Below are 24438 nucleotides of genomic sequence, written 5' to 3'. Positions count from 1 at the left end.
CAACTAAATGAAAAAAGTGAATTTGCACACATGAAACATGAAGTTAAAATGCAACGTGCTGATTAACTTTCAATGTTAACTTTCTGCTCCAAGTATCAATCCTCAAGTTAATTTCTAAAAGGCGTCTGAGATGATTAAACTTCATATTGTATACCATTATTGGTTACGACTGTAGTGGCTCTGCATATACAGTTAACGTTCTATTATAAAGCCATACCAAGCACAAGTAAAGAAAAAAACATACATTTATATTGAGGTGTTCAAAGCAGAATACATTGTATATATAAAAGAAAGCTGCACTAAAAGGGTCTTATCTGTAAAAAAAAAAAAAAGCCACCAGCACCATATATAGGATACACTATATCAAACAAATTGTTAAGCTAACTTGTGCAGTGCTAAATGAGAGTCACAGTACTTCTTGTAAGCCTCAGAGTGGTTGTTGAAACACACGTGGTGGTTTATATTCAGACTGCATTGAACCAGTGAAGAGGATCGCTTCTCTACCTGTCACTTTCATGCACTTGGTGGAAGTCATTTATAGGAAAGTTGGACTTTCAGTTTATTTTCTATTTATGTATTTTTATTCATGTTATTTCATGTATTTTTCACTTTTACATTTAGTGCTGCACAAGTTAGTTTAACAAAGCAGAATACATTGATACTTGGAGTCCACATTTGTTGGATGTTTACATTTTGTATTTAGTTTATAGAACAGTTAACGGGATTTCTACATTACTTATTGATTTATTCCTATAACCTGCTGCAACACTTCAGCTAGAGCAGATCTAAAGTTTAAAAGTAAACACGCATAGCCAAAAAAAAGAAAAAAAAGGAAAAATATTGTGCAGAAAAAATGCAGGCTGTTAAGATAAGTCTAAAGTAAATGGTTCTCCATCACATTCTGGTAAGGATTTCGGGAGCTTGATATCATCAGGTCTACTCCCACTAAGGAGTCCAACCAGATATATTGGGAGGTTGAGGAATGAGGGAGGACCTCAAGCCCCATAATGGATTCTGGAAGGCCTAGGCAGCTTCACAAAGTAAATTTGCTGCATTTCACACAGTTTTTATGAGGACCACCCATGGTCTGTGCCTTTACTTTTAGAATTCAGGTCCAATTTGACAAACCCTCCATTTTTTGCCAGATTCTGATCATCACTAAATAATTTATCCCAAATAAGCTCCTTCCTTCTGTGTTTCTCCAACTTCAGACATAAATGTTATGGATTATTGAAGTTTAGAGACCTGTCTACCTAGCTTCCTGAAAGACCGAACAGCTAGGGAGCAATTTTTATTAAAACATTTCATGCTGTTGGGCAGATGTCATAACTTGGGAGAATCTGCCTAGTGGAACCCATGTCAGAATTACTGGTGTTCTAGTGACTTCATATTGATTTTAGTGATAGCAGATTATTGCAGCAACAAAATAAGTAGACAGCCTAGAAGACAGATGCTTACCACTTTACAGAGTCTAACTTTTTATGTTTACATGTAACAGAAGCAACCATTAGCAAAGGCCTTAACCAGGAGTTTACAGATAGACGAAATGCAGTAGGCACCCATTAACAAGAGATGCAAAGTAGGCCTCCCTGCTGAAATTTACTTCATACTTGAACTTATACTGTTCATCACAACTTCACCCATCTCCTGTGTTGGTACAGACGGGTAATGGCCACACTTCTCACGCACACCCATAGTGCAGAGCAGGGTTTCTCAACCAGGGTTCCTCCAGAGGTTGCTAGAGGTTCCTTGAGCAATAAGATATTTCTGCCTCTCAGAAAAGTTCTCACTGACAGCACTGATCTTTTTAGCTATCTGTAACAGAGTAATTATTCTCAATAACCACAAGCATAAGGAGCATTATTCTAAGTGACCATCACACTAATGTATCAAGAGTTGTAGATATAGTAACCTTTAGCAGGGTTTCCCTGACATTGGGAAGTTATTTCAAGGGTACCTCTGTGTTGAAAAGGTTGGCGCAGAAAAAGAAAATAATGTGTCTGACAAAGTCTGTTAGAGTATGCCAAACTTTGGTGAACACTGGACTGCACAAACATATTTAGACATCCTGCATAACCGCTATGAAAGAAAAGTAGAGGCAAGACTAAAGCCGGCCATAGACGGTTTGAATCTCGGTCGGTTCAGCAGGGCCTGGCCAAGATTCGAGCCATGTATAGACAGGCTAAATTTACACAAGTTGATTAATCAACTTGGGTACAACCAGCCTGTTGGATTTTACATGCGATTATTGCCAGCAGCCATTATAACCGCTACCAGTAATCTTTTGGCGGGAACACATTGGCTTTGCGGGAGGGATCAGTGTTGATAGGGGAATCAATGATTTTCCTTCGTGCAATCCATGGTTGCAGGAAATAAATTGCTCCGGCGATCTATGGCCGGCTTAAGAGAATGCCTATTGTTAGTATAATGCCTATCTGCTTGCATATCCATGTTTGTGACTTAATTGGGGCCTCAAGCATCACCTGTAAGTCAAATATAACACGTTGAAGCAGTAATATTACTTTGTTGCTAAGAGCCAAATATTGACTTGTGTATGTACATAAATTGTAGGCACATTGAGACTGGTAAAAACAAGAGATTTCCTGTTAATTAGAGGCAGTACTATGTTACTACATATTGAATGTACTGTATGTAATAAAAGTGAAGTTTAAACTTTTACGACTTTCATACAAACTTGCAGATACCCAAGTTCTCTAACACTGCTACACTGAATATAAACATGTGGAACCATACTTATGCCATGCAAATCTTGTTCTTTTCTATTTAACTTAAAATGATGACAAAAAACCCAAATAGTGCTGTCCTTTTTTTGATTTTATTGACAGCATTTGTTTCCGACACACAAATATATGAATTTTGAATAAAGATCAGTTGTGTGTACCTCTCTGTATACCCTCAACTAAAGAGTGTATTATGACCCAAATATATCAATAACGATATTTGCATGTTATCAGTGGTTGTATTTAAATACTTCTCTGATGTCTGGGCATTTCAAAAGGTAGTATCACAAGGTTTATCTTTGAGTCAATTACCCTAATAACACTTCTAAACTGATCCCTATCTGTACAGCCTTAAGCCACCTATATATGGATCGAATCTTGCCTGGTTCAGCAAGAGCCAGCAGAGGTTTGATCCATTTATGGGCAGGCTGGTTGTACTGAAGTAGATCCATCAACTTCAGTACAACCAGCCTGTCAGATTTTTTTTTCATGGGAAGGTTTGCCACTAGCAGAACACAATAGCGCCGGCAGGAGGGATTCCCCCCATCAACGCTGACTGTGTTCTTCCACCCATGGAAGGAAAGAAAATTGCATAGTCTATGGGCTGCTTAACCCTTCACAACAGACTTTACCATTCCAATGGGTCAAGAAAAAACAGTTGTATTTTTTAAAACTATTTTATATTTCATTGCTCCTCCTTGTAACTCCGTGTACAAATAAGTGAAATGTAAAAAGCCAGAAGAAAGGATCTAAGTTATCCTAAAAGCATGCATCTTTAATAACTTAAGTTAGCCAATAAAGGGTAGCGATTAAAAGACGTTTAGGATTACAAAAACACAAACATTTATACTCACCTAGGTGGATGCAGAATCGGTGCAATGTCATTAGAAGCGGCGCTTCTAAGACTGAGAACTGAGCGATCAAAGACCGCTGATTACTCAGTTCTTGGTCTTCAGTAAGCAGAGAGTGGTGACAGTCAGCCGTCTATCTACTCTGCCACTCCAGAGCTCAATAAAGCGCTGTACTGTGGAGGGGGTGGGATTGGCTGGCTCATGCTCTCAGCTGCTCCCTGAGAGGTTGAGCCAGCTGCTGGTCATGGATCTGTGTGGATCCTGACAAAGTTGGGACCTTTCCAGAACCTGAACTGGCTGAGTAACATCAGCCGACAGTAGACTTTAGCCCACTGTTGGCTGGAAATGGGTCACAATAGTGTAGAACAAAGTGCACTCCTGTGATCCCCAGGAGAAGTAGAGTCAAAGAAGCTTTGGTCCTTATCCTCTAAACTTTCCGTGTGTATGGACAATACATACAAAAATGCAACAGTACCTCCATTTTTATGCTTCCTTTGAATATGAACAGATGAATGAGGATGAACAAAAATACATACCCTAGAAGAGGACCAATAGGATAGGTGTGAGTACAGCCAGGAGAAGCTGGTTTTATAAATTTGTCTTTCTTGTAGCTATATAATGAATGAACCAGAGATCAAGACAGTAAAATATTTTACTACCTAAATGCAGGTGGCTTGGGCCATAATATTAAATCTTTAGTTCATGGTACAATAACCGATACGGGAAAGAACAAAGCATCACTCTCTAGGCTTTATGGATAACTGGGGACTTAAAAAGATACTACCGCTATTTATTGTAAATCAGGTCATAGGAAATGGGCTGTTGATAACTGGGATAAACCATCTTACATATGTATCCTGGTTCTAACTGTACCAACAAAATAGGTAGGTTGTGGCATAAGGACTTTGGGATGAACCTTAATGTACCATCCCTAAAGAAGCCTTATGTATGTGTTGGCTGCTTGAACAGTAGAATTCTACTTGTAGATCATGGAACATACGTTTCTTTTTCTGTCCACTGGATGCATGTGCAACTGCTAGCATTCTCAAACCATGCTTTGAAAATTGGAACTACTCAGAGGTACAATGACTCAGCCCATTCTCAAAGCATGCCCAAGATACCAGAACCCAGACCAGGCCCTAAATATGCACACATGTTCACACGTATTTGATACGCAAACTAACTTAGAGTTTGCACACATGGGCCTCTTTTACTCTAGGTCTCTGAAGTTTAATTCTCATTTGCTTATTTAAAAGTAGACAGGACCTTAAAGTAGCGTAATGGAGATCTTATTCTTGCCTGTTTGCCCATCTGAACTTTAGAATTGTGTTCTTTCCTTTTAATTTTCTCTGCTGATCCAAAATTATGTTTTATTCTTTCTTAGCTTCAATCTTTTTTTCTTTCTTGCCAATGGAAAACAGATGAAAAATGCCTATAATAATTCTTTTAAATTCCTTTTTTTGCTTCTTTTATGCAATAACCAATGAAAAAATAACAAAAAAAAGGTTTTAAAATGACTGGACAAAGAATGAAACCACAAACGTTGTTTAATAGAATAATTAGAAGGTAATTAAAAAATTACCAAAAGATGAAAACTCCTTACTTTTAAGCCTCTCGACTATATAAAAATGTCAAGACTTTGTCGTCAATAACTTTTCCTGTTATATTATTAGCACATTAGAAACTGCTGTTTGCCAGTTCCACATTAGTATTTTTTTTTTCTTATATGACCAGATGAAGATTCCAGACAGCTAATTAATTATGAGATTGCTTGTTCCAAGAACTGCACATAAGGCTAAGGAATACCGGGGAATTTAAATATTTCTGTCATTAAAACATGTTTATAATCAGAAACTATAAAAGTCGTTTTACAAAATCTTGAAGTAAGAACTGTTTCACCAGCAGCTATAAACAAATGATCCTACTGTCCTACCTGACATCAGGGGTAAAGAAATATACACATAAATGTAAAATGCATAGCCTGAAGATACCCATAAAGAGCTATACTAATGCCGGCCAGGGGAGTTCAGCAGGGACTGGCTGAGGTTCAATCCATCTATGATTGTACCCAAGTTGATCCATTGGTCGACTTGCATACAATCCAGCCTGTCCGATTATTAACATGCGATTATTGCCCGCAGCTATAGCCACTAGCAGTAATTATTGTATTCTGCTGGCTGGGAAGGTTCCCTGTACCCCTCCCCCACCAGTAGAATACAATAGTGCTGTGAGAGGCATTCCCCATTAGCACTGTGTTGATGAGGAATGAAGTGGATTTTCTTTCCATCAACCTATGAAGGAAGGAAAGAAAATGGATTAATCTATGGCTTGACTACACCAATTATTTGTCTTTACTACCTTTCCTCCTAATTTTGTAATACCAATTAAAAGACCTAGGTAGATGCCACATTGATCCAATGATGCATCTGTCCCCTGCCGGCTCTAAGGCTGAGAACTGAGTGATCAGAAACCGCTGATTGCTTAGTTCTCCCTGCCACTCTGAGCAGAAAGAGGTGACTGCCAGATTGCTGAGAGACTGCACCAGGTGCTGGTACAGAATCCTGAGTGGATCTCGACCATATGGTCGCAATCTTTCCCCAGCCTGGATTTGCTGAGTGACATCAGCAGACTTTAGCCCACTCTCGGCTGAAAAAGGGTCACAGGAGTGCAGAATGAACTGCACTCTGTGATCCACAGGAGAAGTAAAGCCACATGAGTTTTGGCTGTACTTCTCCTTTAATACATAATAAACCAAAAAGCACACACAGAGAATAAAAATGTTCGGCACCTTGCATACGGGCATCATAATTTATTGATGTTTACTCAGGAACTTGTTGACAGAAAGTCCCTGAGTAGAAAAATGATGTGTAAAGACCAAAGTCATGCTAAGTATAAGAGAGTAAAAAACTCACTATTTTTTTACTCCCGTGTGCATAAGGCCTTACAATTTATGTCCCCAAAACTTCTAACATTTCTCCTGTTATTCGCTGTCATTACAGAATTGGCAGTGTCATTATCAAAGCTCTCTTTTTTCTCTTTTCTATATACCAGATTTTATTGACCTATCCTTTTCTTCAGAAAAATAGCAGTGAGATCACAGAAGATAAATACAGAATTTATTTTCTATACTTGACCAAAATATTTTAAATTGGTTGTTAGATTATGCCAGCCCTCCAATATTGTCTATGTTTTCTTAGACATTTTCCCTCTATTTTCATTCGGTGATCTGGCTAGTTACACACTTCCTGTATTACATTTCCCTAACTCTAGATGGAGCACAGGGGGCACCTATGGACAGCAGCATTTTTGGGGGGGGAAAGGGAGTGATAGATGTGCTAGAAGATTTAGATACACTAGCAAACCAAAGCTGAACGCTAGCTAACTCTTTATAAGCAGCTACAGCAACATTTTTGTTCCTTTTGGAATAAAGGTTTTACATAAATAAATGAAAGCCGATCATTGTAAGCACCCGTCAGTGGTTTGTATCATTCCTGAAACTGATACATCTGCAAGACAGCTTGTTCTGTTTTAAAACAACTGACTTATTGGTCAGATCACCAAGTGAAAAGGAAGATCACCAGGAACAAAGGAAAGAAAGCTTAAAAAAGAAAATGAATGCAATCACCACATCTAAAAATTGGTAGGCTGCAATATATTAAAATGTTTGCTTTTGAGTTTAATATCGCTTTAACCTGCCAATGCACATGCAAATTATTAGACAAGAAAGGAGATTTGAGAATGAATTAGCTGTACATTGATCCATACACTGGCTACCTCCATAATGCAACGTTGACAACAGAGTGAATGAAAGACTGCCACCTTACTATGCAGCCTGTCCCCATCACATAGATAAGATCTGCAGACCAGACTGTTCACAAGCCAATTAGATGTGTCAGATGTCCCTTTTTTTTTTTTTTTTTTTTTTTAACAGCAAGCTAAGGTCAGTCTGCATTTTACAGTGATCAGCCATAACACTATGACCACACACCTAATACTGAGAAGGTCCCCCTTTTGCCAACAAAACAGTACTGACCTGTCAAGACATGGATGCCACTAAACCTCTGAAAGTATGCTGTGGTATCTGGCATCAAGCTGTCAGTAGCAGTTCCTTTAAGTCCTGTAAGTTGCAAGGTGGGGCCCGATTTTCCAGCACATCCCACAGATGCTTGATTTGATTGAGATCTGTACAATATGGAGGCCAAGTCAGCCCCTCAAACTTCTTGCTATGTTTCTCAAACCATTCTTGAACTATTTTTGCCCTGTGGCAGGTCGCATTATTCTGTTGAAATAGGCCATTGCCATCAGGGTATACCAATTCCATGAAGGCGTGTACTTGGTCACAAACAATGTTTAGTTAGGCAGTACATATCAAAGTACACCCTGCCTCAGCCAACTTGCCTTCTTCCCATACTGTATCCTGTGCCATCTCTTCCCCAGGGAAGCAACACGCACCCACCTGGTCATCCACATTGTGTAAAAGAAAATGTGAATTACCAGACCAAGCCACTGTCATGCATTACTCTGTGGTCCGGTTCTGATGCTCATGTGCCTATTGTAGGTGCTTTTGGCTGTGAACAAGGGTCAGCAAGGGAACCCTGACCAGTATGCGCCTAAGAAGCCCCATACGCAACAAACTGTAATGCTCATTTTTTGTGCTTTCAACATATGGACTTCATGTTCAACATATTTACTTGCTACCTAATATATTCCACAAAAGTTGAGATTCCATTGTAAAGGGATAATCAATGTTATTCACTTAACTTGTCAGTAGTCACAAATTGTGACTGACCAGAATATACGCGTATTACTTTCAAAAATAAAGTTTTGAAAGTTGTACAGAACAACAGACAAGAATTTCTGATATTATATAAAAAGCAATTAGTCTAATATCAACAGACACTGTATCTAACGCAATGAAAGAAGCAAACACATTTTTTTTTTTATAAAAGATAGGACAGGTAGTAGGGGACAAAGCTAGAAATTCTCAATACAAAAAAACAAGAGGAGGGTTAAAGACGCTATCATGTTATTTTTTTACTGACCATGTCCCACCAGGCAGATTTCATGTATCCTGTCCTGAATACGCAACAGGAAACTGCACAAAATTTAACAAAATTCCCATCTTAGAAAGTTGTCACAGGAACAGGTGTTTGAGGATTTTATTCTGGTGTCAGCAAAATTTTGGAATTCCTATCATCTTTGGTTTCAGAGACAACACTCGCCAGAACAAACAGAGAAGTACTGTAAATCTCCCCAGTGGAGACACAGACAGCAATAAAATCTTGGGAGAGGATCTAATCCTTTCTCCCCAAGAAAACTATAAACACTTCACTGATAAATAGCTGCACTTTAAATGTATAGCTGAGCAAAATGTTCTTATGACGAGTGTAAGGTCCACTTTGTCCAATGTGCTTTTAAATGTTGGCTAGTTCCAAAACTAGAAAAATCTAGCCTGTACATACACTGGGCCAATTCTGAATGCCAAAAACCCAAAAGGTGGATACACCGATACAGGAAAGGAGGGGAGTGGGGGCTTCAGTTATTTTCATGTAGACACCCCCATCTTATACGAAATGTCCTCCAGGAAGATAGTCCATACCATCTACTACCTTATATCTTAAAGTGAGCAAACAGGGAGAAAAACCCTAAATCAAAATCAACATTTGGTGGGACAACCCTTTGGCTTCAAACCAGCATCAATTCTTACATTTGCACAAAGTCAGAGATTTTGTAGGATTAGAGTCAGGTGTATGATTAATTAATTATACCAAGCAGGTGCTAAAGATCAACAATCTCATATGTAGGTTAATACAGTCATTAATTAAAACAGAAACAGCTGCGTAGGAGGCTTAAAAACTGGGTGAGGAACAGTCAAACTCTGCTACTAAGGTGAGGTTGTGGAAGACAGTTTCCTCAGGTCATAAATCATGGCAAAGATTTAATACAGGTTTAACAGGGTTTCAGCTCTTTTGTTGTTCACTCTCTTTCGAAGAAGAACAAAGAAATGAGCAACATTGAGGGCTGTAGACACAGTGGTTGATCAGGAAAACTTAATGCACCAGAAGATAGACACATCATGTGTTGACATCAGAAGATGTTCATCTGTGTCATCAGCACAGAAGTAGCAGAAACCAGTGGGACCCAAGTACACCCATCTACTCTCCGGAGAAGTTCGGTCAGAAGTGGTCTTCATGGTAGAATTGCGGCCAAAAAGCCATACTACTGATGAGGAAACAAGGCTAAACACCATAACTATGCATACAAACATGGAACTAGGGTGCAGAAAAAATGGAATTCAGAACAATAGTGAGTTTCTGCAGGCAACAGTTACACATGGTGGAGGTTCCTTGCAAGTTTGGGGCTGCGTTTCTAAAATGGAGTTGGAGATTTAGTCAGGATCAATGGTATCCCCAATGCTGTGAAATATAAAGAGATACGTATTCATCATGTCATACCATCACGGAGGCATGCAATTGGCCTCAAATTTATTCTACCGCAGGATAATGACTCCAAACATACAGCCGATATAATTAAGAATTAACTTCTGTGTAAAGAAGAATAAGGGGTCCTGGAAGTGATGGTGTGGCCCCCAGATCTCAACATCATCAAGTCTGTCTGGGATTACATGAAGAGACAGAAGGATTTGAGGCAGCCTACATCCACAGAAGATCTGTGGTTAGTTGTCAAGATGTTTGGAACAACCTACCTGCCGAGTTCTTTCAAAAACTGTGTGCAAGTGTACCTATAAGAATTGATGCTGTTTTGAAGGCAAAGGCTGGTCAGTCACACCAAATATTGATTTGATTTGGATTTCTTTTCATTTACTTTCCATTTTGTTAATTACTAAAAATAAACCATTAAACACCTCTTTCTGAAAGCATTAATTTACAGCTTTTTTACACCTGCCTGAAACTTTGGTACAGTAGTGTACATTTTTAAGTATAAACTTAAAAAAAATGCATATTCCCTTTAAGGGCCAGTTCACACCACAAAAATGCACTCCAGAAGCTTTCCGGATACGTTTTTGTGCATGCATTTTTAATGCAGACAAAAAATGCACTGGAGTGCTTCTGGTGTGAACTTGCCATACAGCACCCTGGAAAATGTGCATCTATTAAATGCACATAAAAAAACTGGGTGCTTTCCTTACACTTTATCTGGAACTGTGCCAGTTAGTCATTTTAATCTTATGGTATCCTGTGTATCCAAAAATAAATATAGCCCTGCAGGCTTCATATTTTTGGAAGTAAATGGCTAGAATAATGCTTTCATAATATGTAATGCACAGGTGTCAGCTGGTTTGGCCATTTATCTATCATGTTAAGTAATCGTATTTCCAGTCCATTAAGGTAAAGACAATTGCTAAACACTGTACTAACTTAGACCCACACATTGCAAACAACAAAGAAGAAATCCATCCATTGAAAATACAGTGCTAGCAAAAGGATGGATGAAGACATACTCACCTTTTCGATTCCCCCATTAAAGCCAATTTGTGGTCCACATCACTTCTCTGCTCACACTCTAAAGCACACAGATATTGAGAGACTGCCTTACTCTCTTATTTGTCTTTTTATTGAAATGGTAAAATTAAAGGGGTTATCCAGTACAATTGTACCAAAGAACGTGGCATGGGACATGTAACCACTGCATTTGTCTATGGGGGGACTGCCAAAGTAAATTAAACAAGCTGTGTACCCTGTAGTGAAATGTTAGTGTTGTGTTCCTCTTTACCATGTAATAATAAACTTCAAAAAGAAAAACTGGAACTAAGGTGTGGTTTTGTTGAAGCCATTGAGAGCTGTATGGGAAGCACAGAAAGTCTTCCAAACTGCCCAATACAAAATACAGAGCAATGATGTATGCTCAATAACAAAATAGGCATTTCACATTATAATGCCAAGTAGTTTAACAAAATGTATAGTAGTAAACCATGTAGTATTAATAACTGCATTAGCTTGTAAGTAACATAGTTAAAGCAGACTGCACATCATGAAGCACAAACACAGTTAGTGTACATATAGAACACCTCCTTAGACACCAAGAGTTGCTGTGCTAGCACTGGGTGAGGTAGTCAGGCAGCCAATCAAAATTTTTACAATACCTTAAACGTATTGCAGTTTCTGCTTTAGGAGTTTGTCTTTCATTAGCTGTATTACTAACCTGAGTTATCTTCTGGTATCTCCAAGTAAAACAGAGCTGCAGTAAACAACCAAATTTTCATCTCAGATTGTCAAAAAACATTGGATCTCGGTAGGGCATACAGAATGTCTTATCTTCTAAATATTAATTACTGTTGTGGGCTGGGTCATATTATACATATTCTGCAAGATGATCATTAGCACAAAAAAACACTGCACTTGTTTGCAGTCCTTGTGTATCTTCTGTTATTATACCTTGCACAGTCCTCAAAAAAAAAAAAAAAAATTTTTGTAGTTCACTTTTCCAGTGTCTGATAACCAATTTATTTAAATTTTTAACACTAACAAAATCAAAATCTATTAACACTTCTTGACATTAAACTTACTTAGGTCCTCATGAACGATGCCTATGCCATCAAAGTCAGATAACTTCTTATACTAAGTTAAAGTTTGCCAGGGACTGAAAATGCTCTTCAACTACTAATATAAAGAGGGCCTAAACGTTGCTAAGATATGTAGTTTTAGTGGGCCAAGAGAGTTACAACATTCACCTCTGGTGCAGAGAAATAAAGCAAGCAAAAAAAAACTAGAGCAAGTTAAGAAAGAATGACAGATGAAATATATAAAGTTTAAAAAAAAAAGCTGAAATGAAAAATATGAGAAAATGGAATAAGCAAATCAAATTGCATTTGGAATGAGTACCTGAAAAGAGAAAGCAAGAAAAATAGGAAATCAAGAACTAAGTGTCTGAAAATAAATTCTAAAAAAATTGCTTCTCTTTTTTTTCAGTTAAAAAGTGTTATCACGGAATCAGATTTCTACTTGAACAACTACTTTGCTAACATTAACAGTTAATATATAGTTGCAGGTTTGCTTACATGGCTTTATACATATAAAATATGAATGATCCATACAAATAAATTGTATGCAGCCCACTTTGAGATTATATATTTTTGTATCTTAGGGATCCGTAGAGACTGTAGTCTGGACATTGTTTAGTATATGTGACCCCAACAATAAATTATTATATTATTTATTTGTTCTGGATTTGTTCCCTCTTTTGTTATTTCTCTTTGGTAAGTGCAAAAAATACCTGTTTTTTTTACATTTTAGAGCAAGGGCCAAACAGGAAGTGAGGGGAAATCCCTGAAAACAATATAATTCCTTGGGGACCCTCCAGGTCACCACAATTAGGGTCCCCTTTGGAAGATTTCTCCTCTATTACTATTCTGGGGACAACCCAAAATTTGGGATTTGTTTTACTTTCCCTTTCAATAATAATGGTAAACAGGACAAATAGAGAGCGGGAATCTCCCTAACGGGGACACAGACAGCAATAAATCTGATAGGTGTTATAATCCATCTCTACTCTATCCAAAACTAAAAAAGTTTTGCCTTTAGTTATACTTTAATCTTTGCTAGAAATCCTGTCTCATCCGCTCATAAACTTACTGTGCTCTCCACCTGTTCCCAGTTATCTCTGGAGACTACAGAACCATAATTCCCTGTTTTGGACAACAGAAGGAGTCCTATCCTGTTTCTGCTGTCCTGACACATTAGTGTGAGGAAACACTGTCATCCTAGGACTAGCAAAATCACCAGGTGAAAATAAAGGAAAAAAAGCTTACAAAAAGAAAACAAATGTAGCCACCTCTTCCAAGGACTGGTAAGATGTAATATATTGCATTTTGGTTTTTGGGTTTAAACATGCTTAACATCTTGGGTTTCTTTATTTTCGTCCTAAATGTCAGTACAGTTTGCAGGGACCGAGAGCATTGAGAATAATAGGATTAACAGTAAAAACAGAACAGTACCAGACGTATGATATTACGTCATCACCAATAGATTATATGCATCTACCTTCAGGTGATTGGACGCTGGCAAAAGAGACACTGCAGGGAGGTTTCCTAATATAACCCCTCCCACTCCCATCTAGTTTCAGTTTTGTAGCAAGAAAGATCATAGGAAAAGAGGAGAGGGACCTGTGTTCCAAAAAATGGTGTCAAAAATCCTTTTTTCCTAGTCATACAGTATGGGTCACAGATCTTAAGTTTTTACCACTGGGGCGTCCAACAGCAGTCTGACTGGGGAAGGGGGGCACACAGAAACAATGCCAACTGGCCCCAAAGCAATGGGTCAAGAAAGCATGACAGTACCAGGGAGCAACCTGTAGCACCATACACTAGAAACTGACGTCAGAGGAGGCCTGAACATCCACGTGATAGAACTTAAAGCGGAGCTGCACCCGAAATTGACAGGTACCTGCTCCCACTTCCAATGCGATTGCCTAAGCGATCAGAAGAGGAAGTTGTACTCCCCCCCCCCCTCACTCCCTGTAGTCTTTTGGGATATGTGACAGGTCCCAGAAGACTACGAGTACATTCAGAAAGTGCAGCGCTACTCACGATTGTGCAGTGGGCATCCAGTTATGAAGTTGCAAGGTGTTATAGCCGGGTGTCCACACTCCGGCGCTGGAAACACAAGATGGTCATTGAAATAGGTTGCGGGGAGGACACCGCTGGATCAAGGGACAGATAAGGGGCTGTTTTTTTTTTAAAAGTCAGCAGCTACAGTTTTTGTAGTTACTGGCATTTTTTTTTTACAGTTTGACTGGAACTCCGCATCAAGAAGTGTGGAAACAGAAGCCTAGGTTACAGTATTGCAAAAACAGATGCCGTGTACTAAAAAGCCCATGAAGCACTGACAAATCTGTTAGGGTGCGCCTTAATAGGGAAAGAAGAAACCCCATCCTTCAGCTCATAGGCTTGAATGATATATTTTGATCCACCTAGCATTAGTGGATCAAGAAGCAGGGAGGCTCTTGCAGGAACCCTGCAGTACAGAAAAAGATTTTGATTGCCTAAGGGAGGCGGTTGCTGAGGGAAAGACTCTCATAGCATGTACTATGTCAAGACAGTTAAGAGAAATATGTTGATTGAGGTGGAAGGAAGAGACCACCTTAGCAAGTAAGATAGCTTTTGGCCTTGTGCAACACTAAGAAGGGCTCCTTACAGGATAAGGCTGTTCATTCAGAGACCTTCTGTGGTGAGGTCAAAGCAATAATAGGTTCAAAAAGTGGCTTCTGAAGAGCCAAGAGAACCAGATTAAAATCCCAAGGAGACACAGGAGAGGGGGAGATATGTGCAACATCCTGAACAAAGTTTCCAATTAGAGAGAGTAGCCAAATGTATCAGAAACAGAATTGCCAAGGTCGAGACTTTTTTCAAAGGCAGATGCTGATCCAAACAAGAGTGCAGAAAGGACAGAATACATTTCATGGAGTACATTTTAGGTTGAATGTTCCTAGACTAGCACCAAGCAAATCAGGCATTTTAGGTGTGATGGTAAAGTTTGCAAGACGTTGATTTTCTAGCCTTCAAGAGGGTATGGATGACATAGTCCAATAGGCCACTGTCCCCCAAGACCGTGGCTTCAACAGCTATGCCGTTTAATCCAGCAAGTGAGAAGTAGGATGGAAAACTGGCCCTTGGGACAAAAGATCCAGATAATCCTGAAGAGCCAATAGAAAATCTGCCAAGAGATTGTTTGAGTATCACATTATCCTTGGCTAATCTTCATCCTGTGGAAATTTAACTGTTCCCATGGGGTCACTAGAGCAACCTGAAGGTCACCTGACCTGGTGACAAACCTGTCCAATTTGTTGTTGAATCTGGACACAGATCCACGTCCAGTGTCCCCCACCTGTGACAAAGGGCTTGAAAGACCTGGAAAACGAATAATGACATCACTAATGAAGAAATCTTGCAATCCTAGAACAAGCTTCGATTCTGTGAACAGTAGGAGTGTGATGGCCAGTGAGCTTTCCGTGGGCAGTTAGACATTTGAGAATTAGACCAAGCAGCCCCACATCCTGGTTGTTTGTACTCTTATTAAGGGTGTCAGTGCAATTCTGTGTTGTTTGTAATCAATAAATATAGCAGTGAGCACTATATTTTCCTTTTGTTTTCCTTGAGCATGCTTCTATGAGTGGCTGAGTCTGGCAATTCCACTTGCTGTCCTTATCCGGGGATCAAGGATTACATATTGTGAGCCTTTTTGGTGAGGAGCATATTCCTGCAAGAGGTGTCTGATGTGGATCCCATATATCTGGTCTTGCTTTGATTGTGAATTTAATGGGACACGCATTATGAGTCCTTTGTAAAGGTGGTTAAATACCTAAGGTGAGACAACACAACAGAGGGGAGGTGAAAGTTCACGTGGAAGCACTTATTACAATTGTCACTAAGGAGTTGGACTTTTTCAGAATATATACAGTACTGTGAGCCACTATTGATATCTCAGATGTTCATATGATTGCACTATTGATTTTATGATTTTGTTACATATCCTCTCTATCCTGTGCAGTAGGGGAGGCAGGAGTTTGAGAGAGGGAAATGCATGCATCAGTCTGAACTGATTCCTTGGAGTGACTAGGGCATCTACCTCGAAGATAGGTCTATTTCTGCACCCCCCCCTCCCCAAAGTCAAATTTGGCAAAATACCTTGGAGTGAAGGGACCATAATATGGGGTCCAGCTGTTTGCAGCTTTAGATGTCTGCTTGCCAATTTTTCACACGGGGAATGTTCTGCCAAGGTTAGAAAGAACTTTGCTTCTGGAAGAGCAGCCTGACTCCTGGTATCACCTGATGAATTTTTATGCCACTGCCATTACAGGATTGGTTTCTTACTGGCTGTGCCTGGAGTAGGGTGGCCCAGTGCTAAGGGCAAGCCAAATCTCCCCGAGCTCTAGGAAGATATTTTGCATCTGGGCTTTCTCTGACCACCATGTTCCCTGAAATACAGGAAATCCAGGACTCTTCCTTAGCCTGACAGGCTGGCATCCGTCACCAGTACCTTTCACCTCAGGGGGAAAAAAGTTTTGAGATGGTGCTCAGATACATCAAAGGGTGATCTAAGGACAGCATCTGCTTGTCCCATGCTGCCATAATGAGTTGCAACAGTCTGGAATGAAACTGAGCTTATGGGACTGCTTCAAAGAAGGCTACCATCACCCCTAGCCCCCTCATGCAATCGCATATACAGGGGCATTCCATAGAACTCCTGTACCTCGGTCCAGAGGGTCTGAAGATTTTCCCAGGGAAGGAAAAACAAATTGCCAGGGTCGTACTTAGGATGAAGCTCCTAGCATTGCAATGGCTCCATGGTCAACTTTCTGAGATTGCGCACCCAGTCAAAATCCTATAGAATTGCACTGGGTTGTTACACATTGACTTTGGCGCCATCTATCAATTGCAACTACAGGAACAGTTCATCCAGATACCCCAGAATGGGAATCTCCTGGACCATCACCTTTGTGAAAACTTGTGGTGTCGTGGCCAAGCCAAAAGGCAAAGCCACAAAATGAAAATATTGTTCTTCCACTGCAAAATACAGAGAGCGCTGATGGGGCAGAAAAATAGGGATATGGGGGTAGGCATCCTTGATGTTAACTGGGGACAGGAAGTCCCACAAAAGCAATCACTGATGGTACAGATTGCATATTGAACTTTTGATGATGCATAAAAATTGTTCAATTGCTTAAGCTCCAGAATGGGTCACACCGTTTGGCTTGGGCACCATTAACAGGTTGGAATAGTAACCATAAAATCTTTCTAGTTCTGTAGCCGGGACAATAGCCCAATAAGAGAGCAAGTAGTCTAGTACAGAAAACAGCCGCTTGTTTGTCAGGTGCAGTAGGCACATTTAAGGGAATGAACCATAGAGGAGGAGGTCACAAAGCTCTAGCTTGAAGACTGCGGAAAGAAAGCAGGTGAGTAGAGTCCACCTGAATCCATGTGTCACTAGTCTCAGATCAACTAAGCCTGCTGTGCCTGCTAGGAGTGCAACACTCACAGCACTGGACTCAAAGCGGAGGGGTAGCCTCCTAGTGTCCCACTATCTAGAGACTGGAGGTCCCTAGTCGCCCGGCAGCCTGTGTTCATATATTGCAAAAGATACTGGTGTGTCCCATTTGGTTGGTGCCCAGTTCAGAAAGGGACAAAAACCAGCTTGGCACCTGCACTGTACCTGCCAAGTAGCACAAGCCGGTTGGCCAATGTGCATAGTAGCACAGGTGGGCACTGAACGCATGGCCCTCCTGCACTCTAAGCTGTGTGACGCATGTACCTAATATCTAACAGAGACTGGCTACTAGCGTGTGAAAACATAATGGTGCTCTCTAGTGGCACTAGCTGACTCGGACCTATGCAGCTTCCAGCACAGTGGGTATGTCCATTGACTGTGCTTAAGGCCCACTCAGCTTCAGCAACCAGCACTGGGGACCATCCCACAAAATGCACTACTTACATATCATGCACCAGAGTGGTGAATGGCTTAATCTGCACCAAATCATGGTCAGGCTATTCCGCAAGTCAAGTCAAGGACTTTGCTCTGCCATTTCAGAACACAGACCTGGACCCGTATAGCACCCCACCAAATAACTCACATGATGCAACCACCTGCTGCTGTAAGCGGCAAATGTGGGATCCAGTTCACGTTGCAGCTTAAAGCGTTACTAAACCCACAACAGTAAAATAAGTCTGTATATGCAGTAAAGCATGCTTGTTATACTTACTGTGGAACCTAAGGGGTTAACCCTCTGCATTGTGTAAAAAGGCTGTTTGATCCTTTCTTCTCTGCCCCCTCCTGTCGAAATGACCACCTAATACAGACTGAACCTGTGGTCACATGCAAATGCTCAGTTTGGTGTGTATTGCTAGAGTTTTTTTTTTCCTTTTCTTGGGAGGGTGCATGTGATCAGCACAGGGCCAATCAGCACTAGACAGAGGGTCAGAGGTTTCACATCCTCCTAGAGCAGACAGAAAACTCCTCCTACAAACTTTAACCAGTGCTCTACTGAAGTCACAAGACTGCTCTAACAGCTGATGAGAAAATGTATTTAGCAGTTTATATTTATTAAAATAATTGCATTTTCATGTTCTGTGTACTGTGGGAGAACAGATATAGTAGATATAGTGAATGCAGGGTCCTGGGTTTAGTATCAATTTAAAGCTTACAGACCTTCCTTATTCTCCTCACTGGGGTTTAGGTGCTAATGCCCTACTTGATGAAAAAAATTGAAGCTCAGCACAAAAACCTCTGAAAAATACACATGGGGGAGAATTACTAAAACTGGAGCACTCAGAATCTGATGCAGCTATGCATGGTAGCCAGTCAGCTCATTATTTCAGCTTGTTCAATTAAGCTTTGACAGCGAAACCTGGAATCTGATTGGTTTCTATGCAGCAGATTTTGCACTCTATGGTTTAAGTATATCCCCCCTTCCCTTATAGGGTCTATTTATAAAAGAAAATGGTGAAGGATATTCCTCCAGTGAAAATGCATGTACATTCATTCTATGTTTAGTAACCGTCTGCTGCACTATCAAATATTCTTAGGGTGTTTTCTCTTCCGGTCAAATGTTCTTAGGCTATTCTCTATTTTGCTAAATAGAGAACAGAGCTCGCCAGCAATACATGCAAAAGTAAACAGGTACAGCAGTGGGTCAGGCCACTGGAAACAGATTGCTTATTATTACAAAGTATCAAGTTACATGCAACAGGGTTTCCTGGTGCACATCACTGTTGAGTGCTTTTCTCACTATTCAGAGGGCATTTGTCAAGCAGCTGGGAAGCAATATGTTGCCTCATCAGCGCCTGTTTTAATTCTGTAATACCACATCAGTGTTGTCATGGTCAGGGGTCAAGCTCAGAGGTCAGTAGTTGCATCGGTGCAGCAGGTCACCCTGGTAGATGACACAGGCTCACCCAAGAGTGCCGAGTCTTAGCAGTAATCAGTGGTCACCAGAGCTGAAGATGGTGGAGATGGGTTTTGCAACGTGTTAGCACCACATGATTGTCCTCAGGATTGCCCCAGCATGAGGTAAGCAAGCCAGGGTTCAGTTGCAGATATATCAGGTAGGGATCAAGCAGAAGAGTAGTCCATAAACAAGGCAAATGTTGGTAACCTGTGCTCACAGGTTGGGATTAAAGAGAAATATGGGAATGTTTTTTATTTAAAATTCATACTTACATAGGTGGATGCAGCATCGGTCTGATACTGCATCTGTCCCCCACCAGCTCTAAGCGTGAGAACTCAGTGATCACATGACCACTGATCGCTGAGTTCTCACAGCCACCCTGAGCAGAGAGAGGTGACTGTCAGTCATGTCAATGAGTCAGAAAAGAGCCAGTGTCCTGTGTTTGTCTGGGCTAGTTCACACCAGGTTATCATTCATCTGCTTCAGGAATGCATGGAAAATACACAGGAGAGTGTGGAAACACAACAGGAACCCAGCTGTCCGAAACTGAGCTGAAGCAAACAGAGAAAATGCAATGGACAGCTTAAAAAACATTCTGATATGCACTGGAATGTTCATGTCCTGAATTGTGATGAAGAAAAACACTAGAATGCTTCAAAAATGAAAAGTGCACCGAAATGCATGTAAACACACCAGAAATGCAACGGAACACATGTATACACACCAGACGACATGCAACCTCAACAGAAACGCAGTGGAATACATGTAAACACACCAGAATGCATGTAAATGCACCGGAAATGCGCCAAAATACATGTAACTGCACCGGAAATGTACAGGAATACATGTAAATGCACCGGAACCCCCTCGGAATGCACATAAGAGCACCAGATAGCATGGAAACACAACAGGAACCCAGATGTCCTTAACTAAGCTGAAGTAAAAAGAGAAAACGCAATGGACAGCTTCAAAAACAAACCAGGATGCATGGAAACTCACCCGAAATGCACCATAATGTATATGTTCTGAATTGTGATGCAGAAAAAAGAAAAATGCACCAGAAAGCTTCAAAAATGCATGAAAAGTGCACCAGAATACATGTAAATGCACTGGAAACACACCAAAATACATGTAAATTCACTAGATTACATGTAAAAGCACCGGAAACTCACTGAAATACATGTAAATGCACTGGAAATGCACTGGAACGCATGCAAAAGCACAGGAAACACATCAGAATGCATGGAAGTGAAGTATAGGGGGGCGGGGCCTGAACATGGCGGCAGGAGAGAGCTCAATGTAGGAGCTCGTGGACGGAGCTCCGCTGTCTGACCTCCCCAAGCCTCCAAGCCTAGCCCCTGAGACATGTTAGAGCCCAGCGGTGTGGGACTTACCCGGCCTGGCGCCTCCCGTTGGAGGAGAGTTTGACGCGGGCGAGGGGAGTGAGAGGAACGTCTGGAGACTGACAGAGAGAGAGTCCCTGGACGCTGGGAGACGAAGGGGGCCGGTGCGATCACGTGACCGGCCGCAAAGCATTACTGGGAGATCGGGAAGCCGGCCGGCCGGCGTTTTGCAGTGAGAGAGCAACGCCGACCTCTTTGCCGCTGACAGATTCATTCTCCCCCTATCCCACTAGTACCCCTTGAGCCCAAAAGAAATTATAAGAAGATCTACAGAGAACTGGACAAGCAGGCCGAAGAGACCCTGGGGAGTCCCCCCCCCATGAATGGACCCTCAGAGGAACTGAGCGAGAAGGCACTCACTGGAAGAGGATACAGGAGGAGGGTGAGTGATTATGAATGAACTGTGATTTGCTTTGGAGGAACTAGTCTGTTGATCTCCAAGAAACAGAGTGTAAGTGAAAGGGGGGACCCCTGGAGAATGTTCAAAAGGTGGAAGACGCCCCCAGAGAGAAGAAGAGAGGCTTAAGGGGAAGGAGGGGGTGAGGGGAGAAGGAAGAAGAGGAAAAAAAAAGGAGAAAAAGGAAAACCAGCAAGGGGACAGGGCAGAAACTTGAAAAGTTTAAAGAACTATTTCCCCTCCTCACCCACGAATTTATACAGGACTATAAGAAGGAAAAGTGCCATAGAGAAAAATGAAAAATAAAAACGTAAAAGGAAGTGGGCTTAAAGGGTCCCAGGCTGCTACAATTAAAAAATATACATTCCAAGGAAACGTAACCCCAGAAAGACCCCAGAGCAGGACTGAAAGAGGAGAAGCAGACCTCAGTTCGGAAAGCAGTCCTAGAGTATCATTAGGCCTTGATACTAGTAATCAGCAAATACCAGGCAATACAGCGATGGAAAAAGATCTACAAATACCTAATAAAAAAGAAATGGCAGAAATGTTTAAAGAACTGGAGAAAACAATAAAACAAGAAATGGTAAATATTCGTAGTGATCTGGGACACCTGTTGGAGAGAGTTGAGGAAACGGAGGAGAAAGTTAAAGGTCAGGCCCAGGCTATCTCTGAACTGGAAAAAAAACTAACCAATATAGGGAGAGCCCAAGAGAAACTGCTGTATAAGGTTGAGTTACAAGAAAATAAAGATAGGAAGAGGAACATCTTGATACGTGGGGTCCCAGAAAACTCAAAGGGAGAAAATCTGCAAGAGGTGGTTTGTAAAATATTTAACACTATAACAGACAGCTCAGAAATGGAAGGGTCTAAAATAGAAGGAACCTTTAGAAAAGGAAAATCTCTGAGAAACCTGGGGGAAGAAAGGCCGAGAGATATAATAGCTAAATTCTATGAACTTCGGGATAAAGAAAAAATCTGGAAGAAGTCCAAGGGAAAATCAGTAATTAAGTATGAAGGAGGAGATATACAGATATATGCGGATCTGGCTCCAGAGACTCTGTGGAGAAGGAGAATTTTGAGACCCCTATTGGAAAGGTTGAAAGAACAAAATGTGCAATATAGATGGGGGACTCCCGAGTGCCTAATAGGATGGAAAAATGGGACTACAGCATACCTCAGGTTTCCAGAAGATTTGAAAAATTTCTGTGATAGTTTAAAAATCCAAAGAATGGAAATCCCTGGTTGGGAAGAAGAACAATGGGAAAATAGAATGAAGAGAAAAGAGGACTGGCAATATGTGGGTGGGAGGAGATGGAGGGCAGGGGATAGGGGGAGAGGGATGGAGGAAGAGAAATAGGTTTCCATTATCTTTTTCTGTTCCCCCCCTATCACCCTCGTTATTCTTTTCGGTGCCTATGATAAATATGGGAGGGGCTTGGGGGGTAATGGGGAGGTTAGATAAGGGGAAAGTCGTCCATGGACGGAGTCTTAGCCCAAGGAATAAATCAAAAGTGGACTTTGTAATCCATAAATGATTAGTAGGCAAATGTTAGGCCTAAAAAGAGGGGGGGGGGAGGGGGTTGGAGGGGGGGAGGGAGGGGGGTGGGTTGGGAGAAAAGGAGGGTGGGAGGAGGGGAGGGGAGTTGGCTGGGGGAGGGAGGGGAGGAGGTATTGGGTTAACACTCTGCATGACAGATGGGATAAAGAGGAAGAGGCAATCTGGAAGAGAGATGGCGTTAATTGGGAAAGATGGAAGATATACAGTTTATAACCTATAATGTGAATGGGCTGAGTTGTCCAGGGAAGAGATTTAGGTTGTTTAATGAGTTACATCATAGGGCTGCGTCAGTGGTGTTTTTGCAGGAGACGCATTTTGAGATAGAGGCAAATGTGAAGTTGAAATCCAAATATTTTCCAACATGGTATTATGCAGATTCTCCAATTAAAAGAGCAAAAGGGGTTGCAATAGGCTTAGCAAAGAATATGAGATTTGAGCTGGAGGATAGAAGAACCGACCCGGAGGGGAGGTTTTTATTCTTAAAAGGTAGACTTCAGGGGATTGAGTGTACTTTAGCCAATATATACTGCCCTAATAAAAACCCGGAGACGTATATGAAGGGTCTGTTGAGAAAATTAATGGAGTTTAAAAAGGGGCGCTTGATAGTAGCAGGAGATCTAAATTTCTGTATGGACCCACAAAAGGATAATACCTCTTCCGTGCAAAGAGAGGGGAGTAGGTCTCTGAGAGCCTTGAAAAAAGTGATGCATGAATATCAACTGGTGGACATCTGGAGAATAATGCATATGAAAGACAGAGACTATACCTTCTTCTCTAATGCACATGAGATATACTCGAGATTGGATTACATCTTAATAGACCATCAACTTATAGACCACCTGGTTAAAATTGACATAGAGACGAGGACGTTCTCGGATCATGCCCCGGTTGTAATGAAAATGGGATGGGGAAGCAGGTGGACTGGAGGATTGGGATGGAGGTTGAATGAGGCTCTTCTTCTGGATGAGGATTTAGCTCAGAAAATCGAGAAAGAGATTAAGGTATACTTTAGGGAGAACGAGACAGAGGAAGTGTCGATCGCTACAATCTGGGAAAGCCACAAGGTATTTATAAGAGGAATCTTGATTGCGGCAGGAGCAAGGAGAAAAAAGGAAAGAAGAGAGAGGGTCAGTGGGCTTTTAAAAGAAATATTGGACTTGGAGCAGGTCCATAAGAAGAAAATAACAAAAGATACGAGACAGAAGTTATTGGACAAGAAAGATGAGCTTGAGAGGTTGATGGATGAGGAGAAGAGAAGAGTATACAACAGGGTTTTGAACGAGAGATATAGATGGGGAGACAGGCCAGGAAGATATCTAATGAGAGCTTTGAATAAAAAGAAAAATAGGAACTATATAGAAAAGATAAAAAGTTCAAAGGGGGAGTTGGTCCACTCAACTAAAGAGATTATTAAAGTGTTTACGGAGTATTACAAAAAGTTATATAATATTAGTCCCCATGCTCCGATAAAAGAAGCTCAAGAGGGAAGTAATGAAAAAAAGATGATATACTTAAAAAATGCGGGATTACCAAAACTAAGTGAAGTACAGTTGAACTCCTTAGACGCAGAAATTTCCCAGGAAGAAAT

General features: G+C 40.9%; 1 protein-coding gene across 28 annotated transcripts in view; it reads right to left on the bottom strand.

Annotated features, from left to right (window-relative positions):
* Positions 1 to 24438, bottom strand: part of PPIP5K1 (diphosphoinositol pentakisphosphate kinase 1) — a 239393-nt gene that overhangs the window by 28225 nt on the left and 186730 nt on the right. For 9 of the 28 annotated variants that reach the window (XM_089676362.1, XM_089676369.1, XM_089676373.1 and 6 more), the window contains one exon: positions 11756 to 11791. The exons of the other annotated variants lie outside the window; for them this stretch is intronic. In XM_089676362.1, the coding sequence (XP_089532488.1) occupies positions 11756 to 11791 (36 nt within the window). The remainder of the gene's footprint in view (positions 1 to 11755; positions 11792 to 24438) is intronic. 28 annotated transcript variants of the gene reach the window in all.

This window comes from Staurois parvus, unplaced genomic scaffold (genome assembly GCF_062004578.1).
Source record: "Staurois parvus isolate SC_StPar_1 unplaced genomic scaffold, SC_StPar_1.0 ptg000168l, whole genome shotgun sequence".
Classification (NCBI taxonomy): domain Eukaryota; kingdom Metazoa; phylum Chordata; class Amphibia; order Anura; family Ranidae; genus Staurois; species Staurois parvus.
This window is presented reverse-complemented; position numbering and strand designations above follow the sequence as displayed.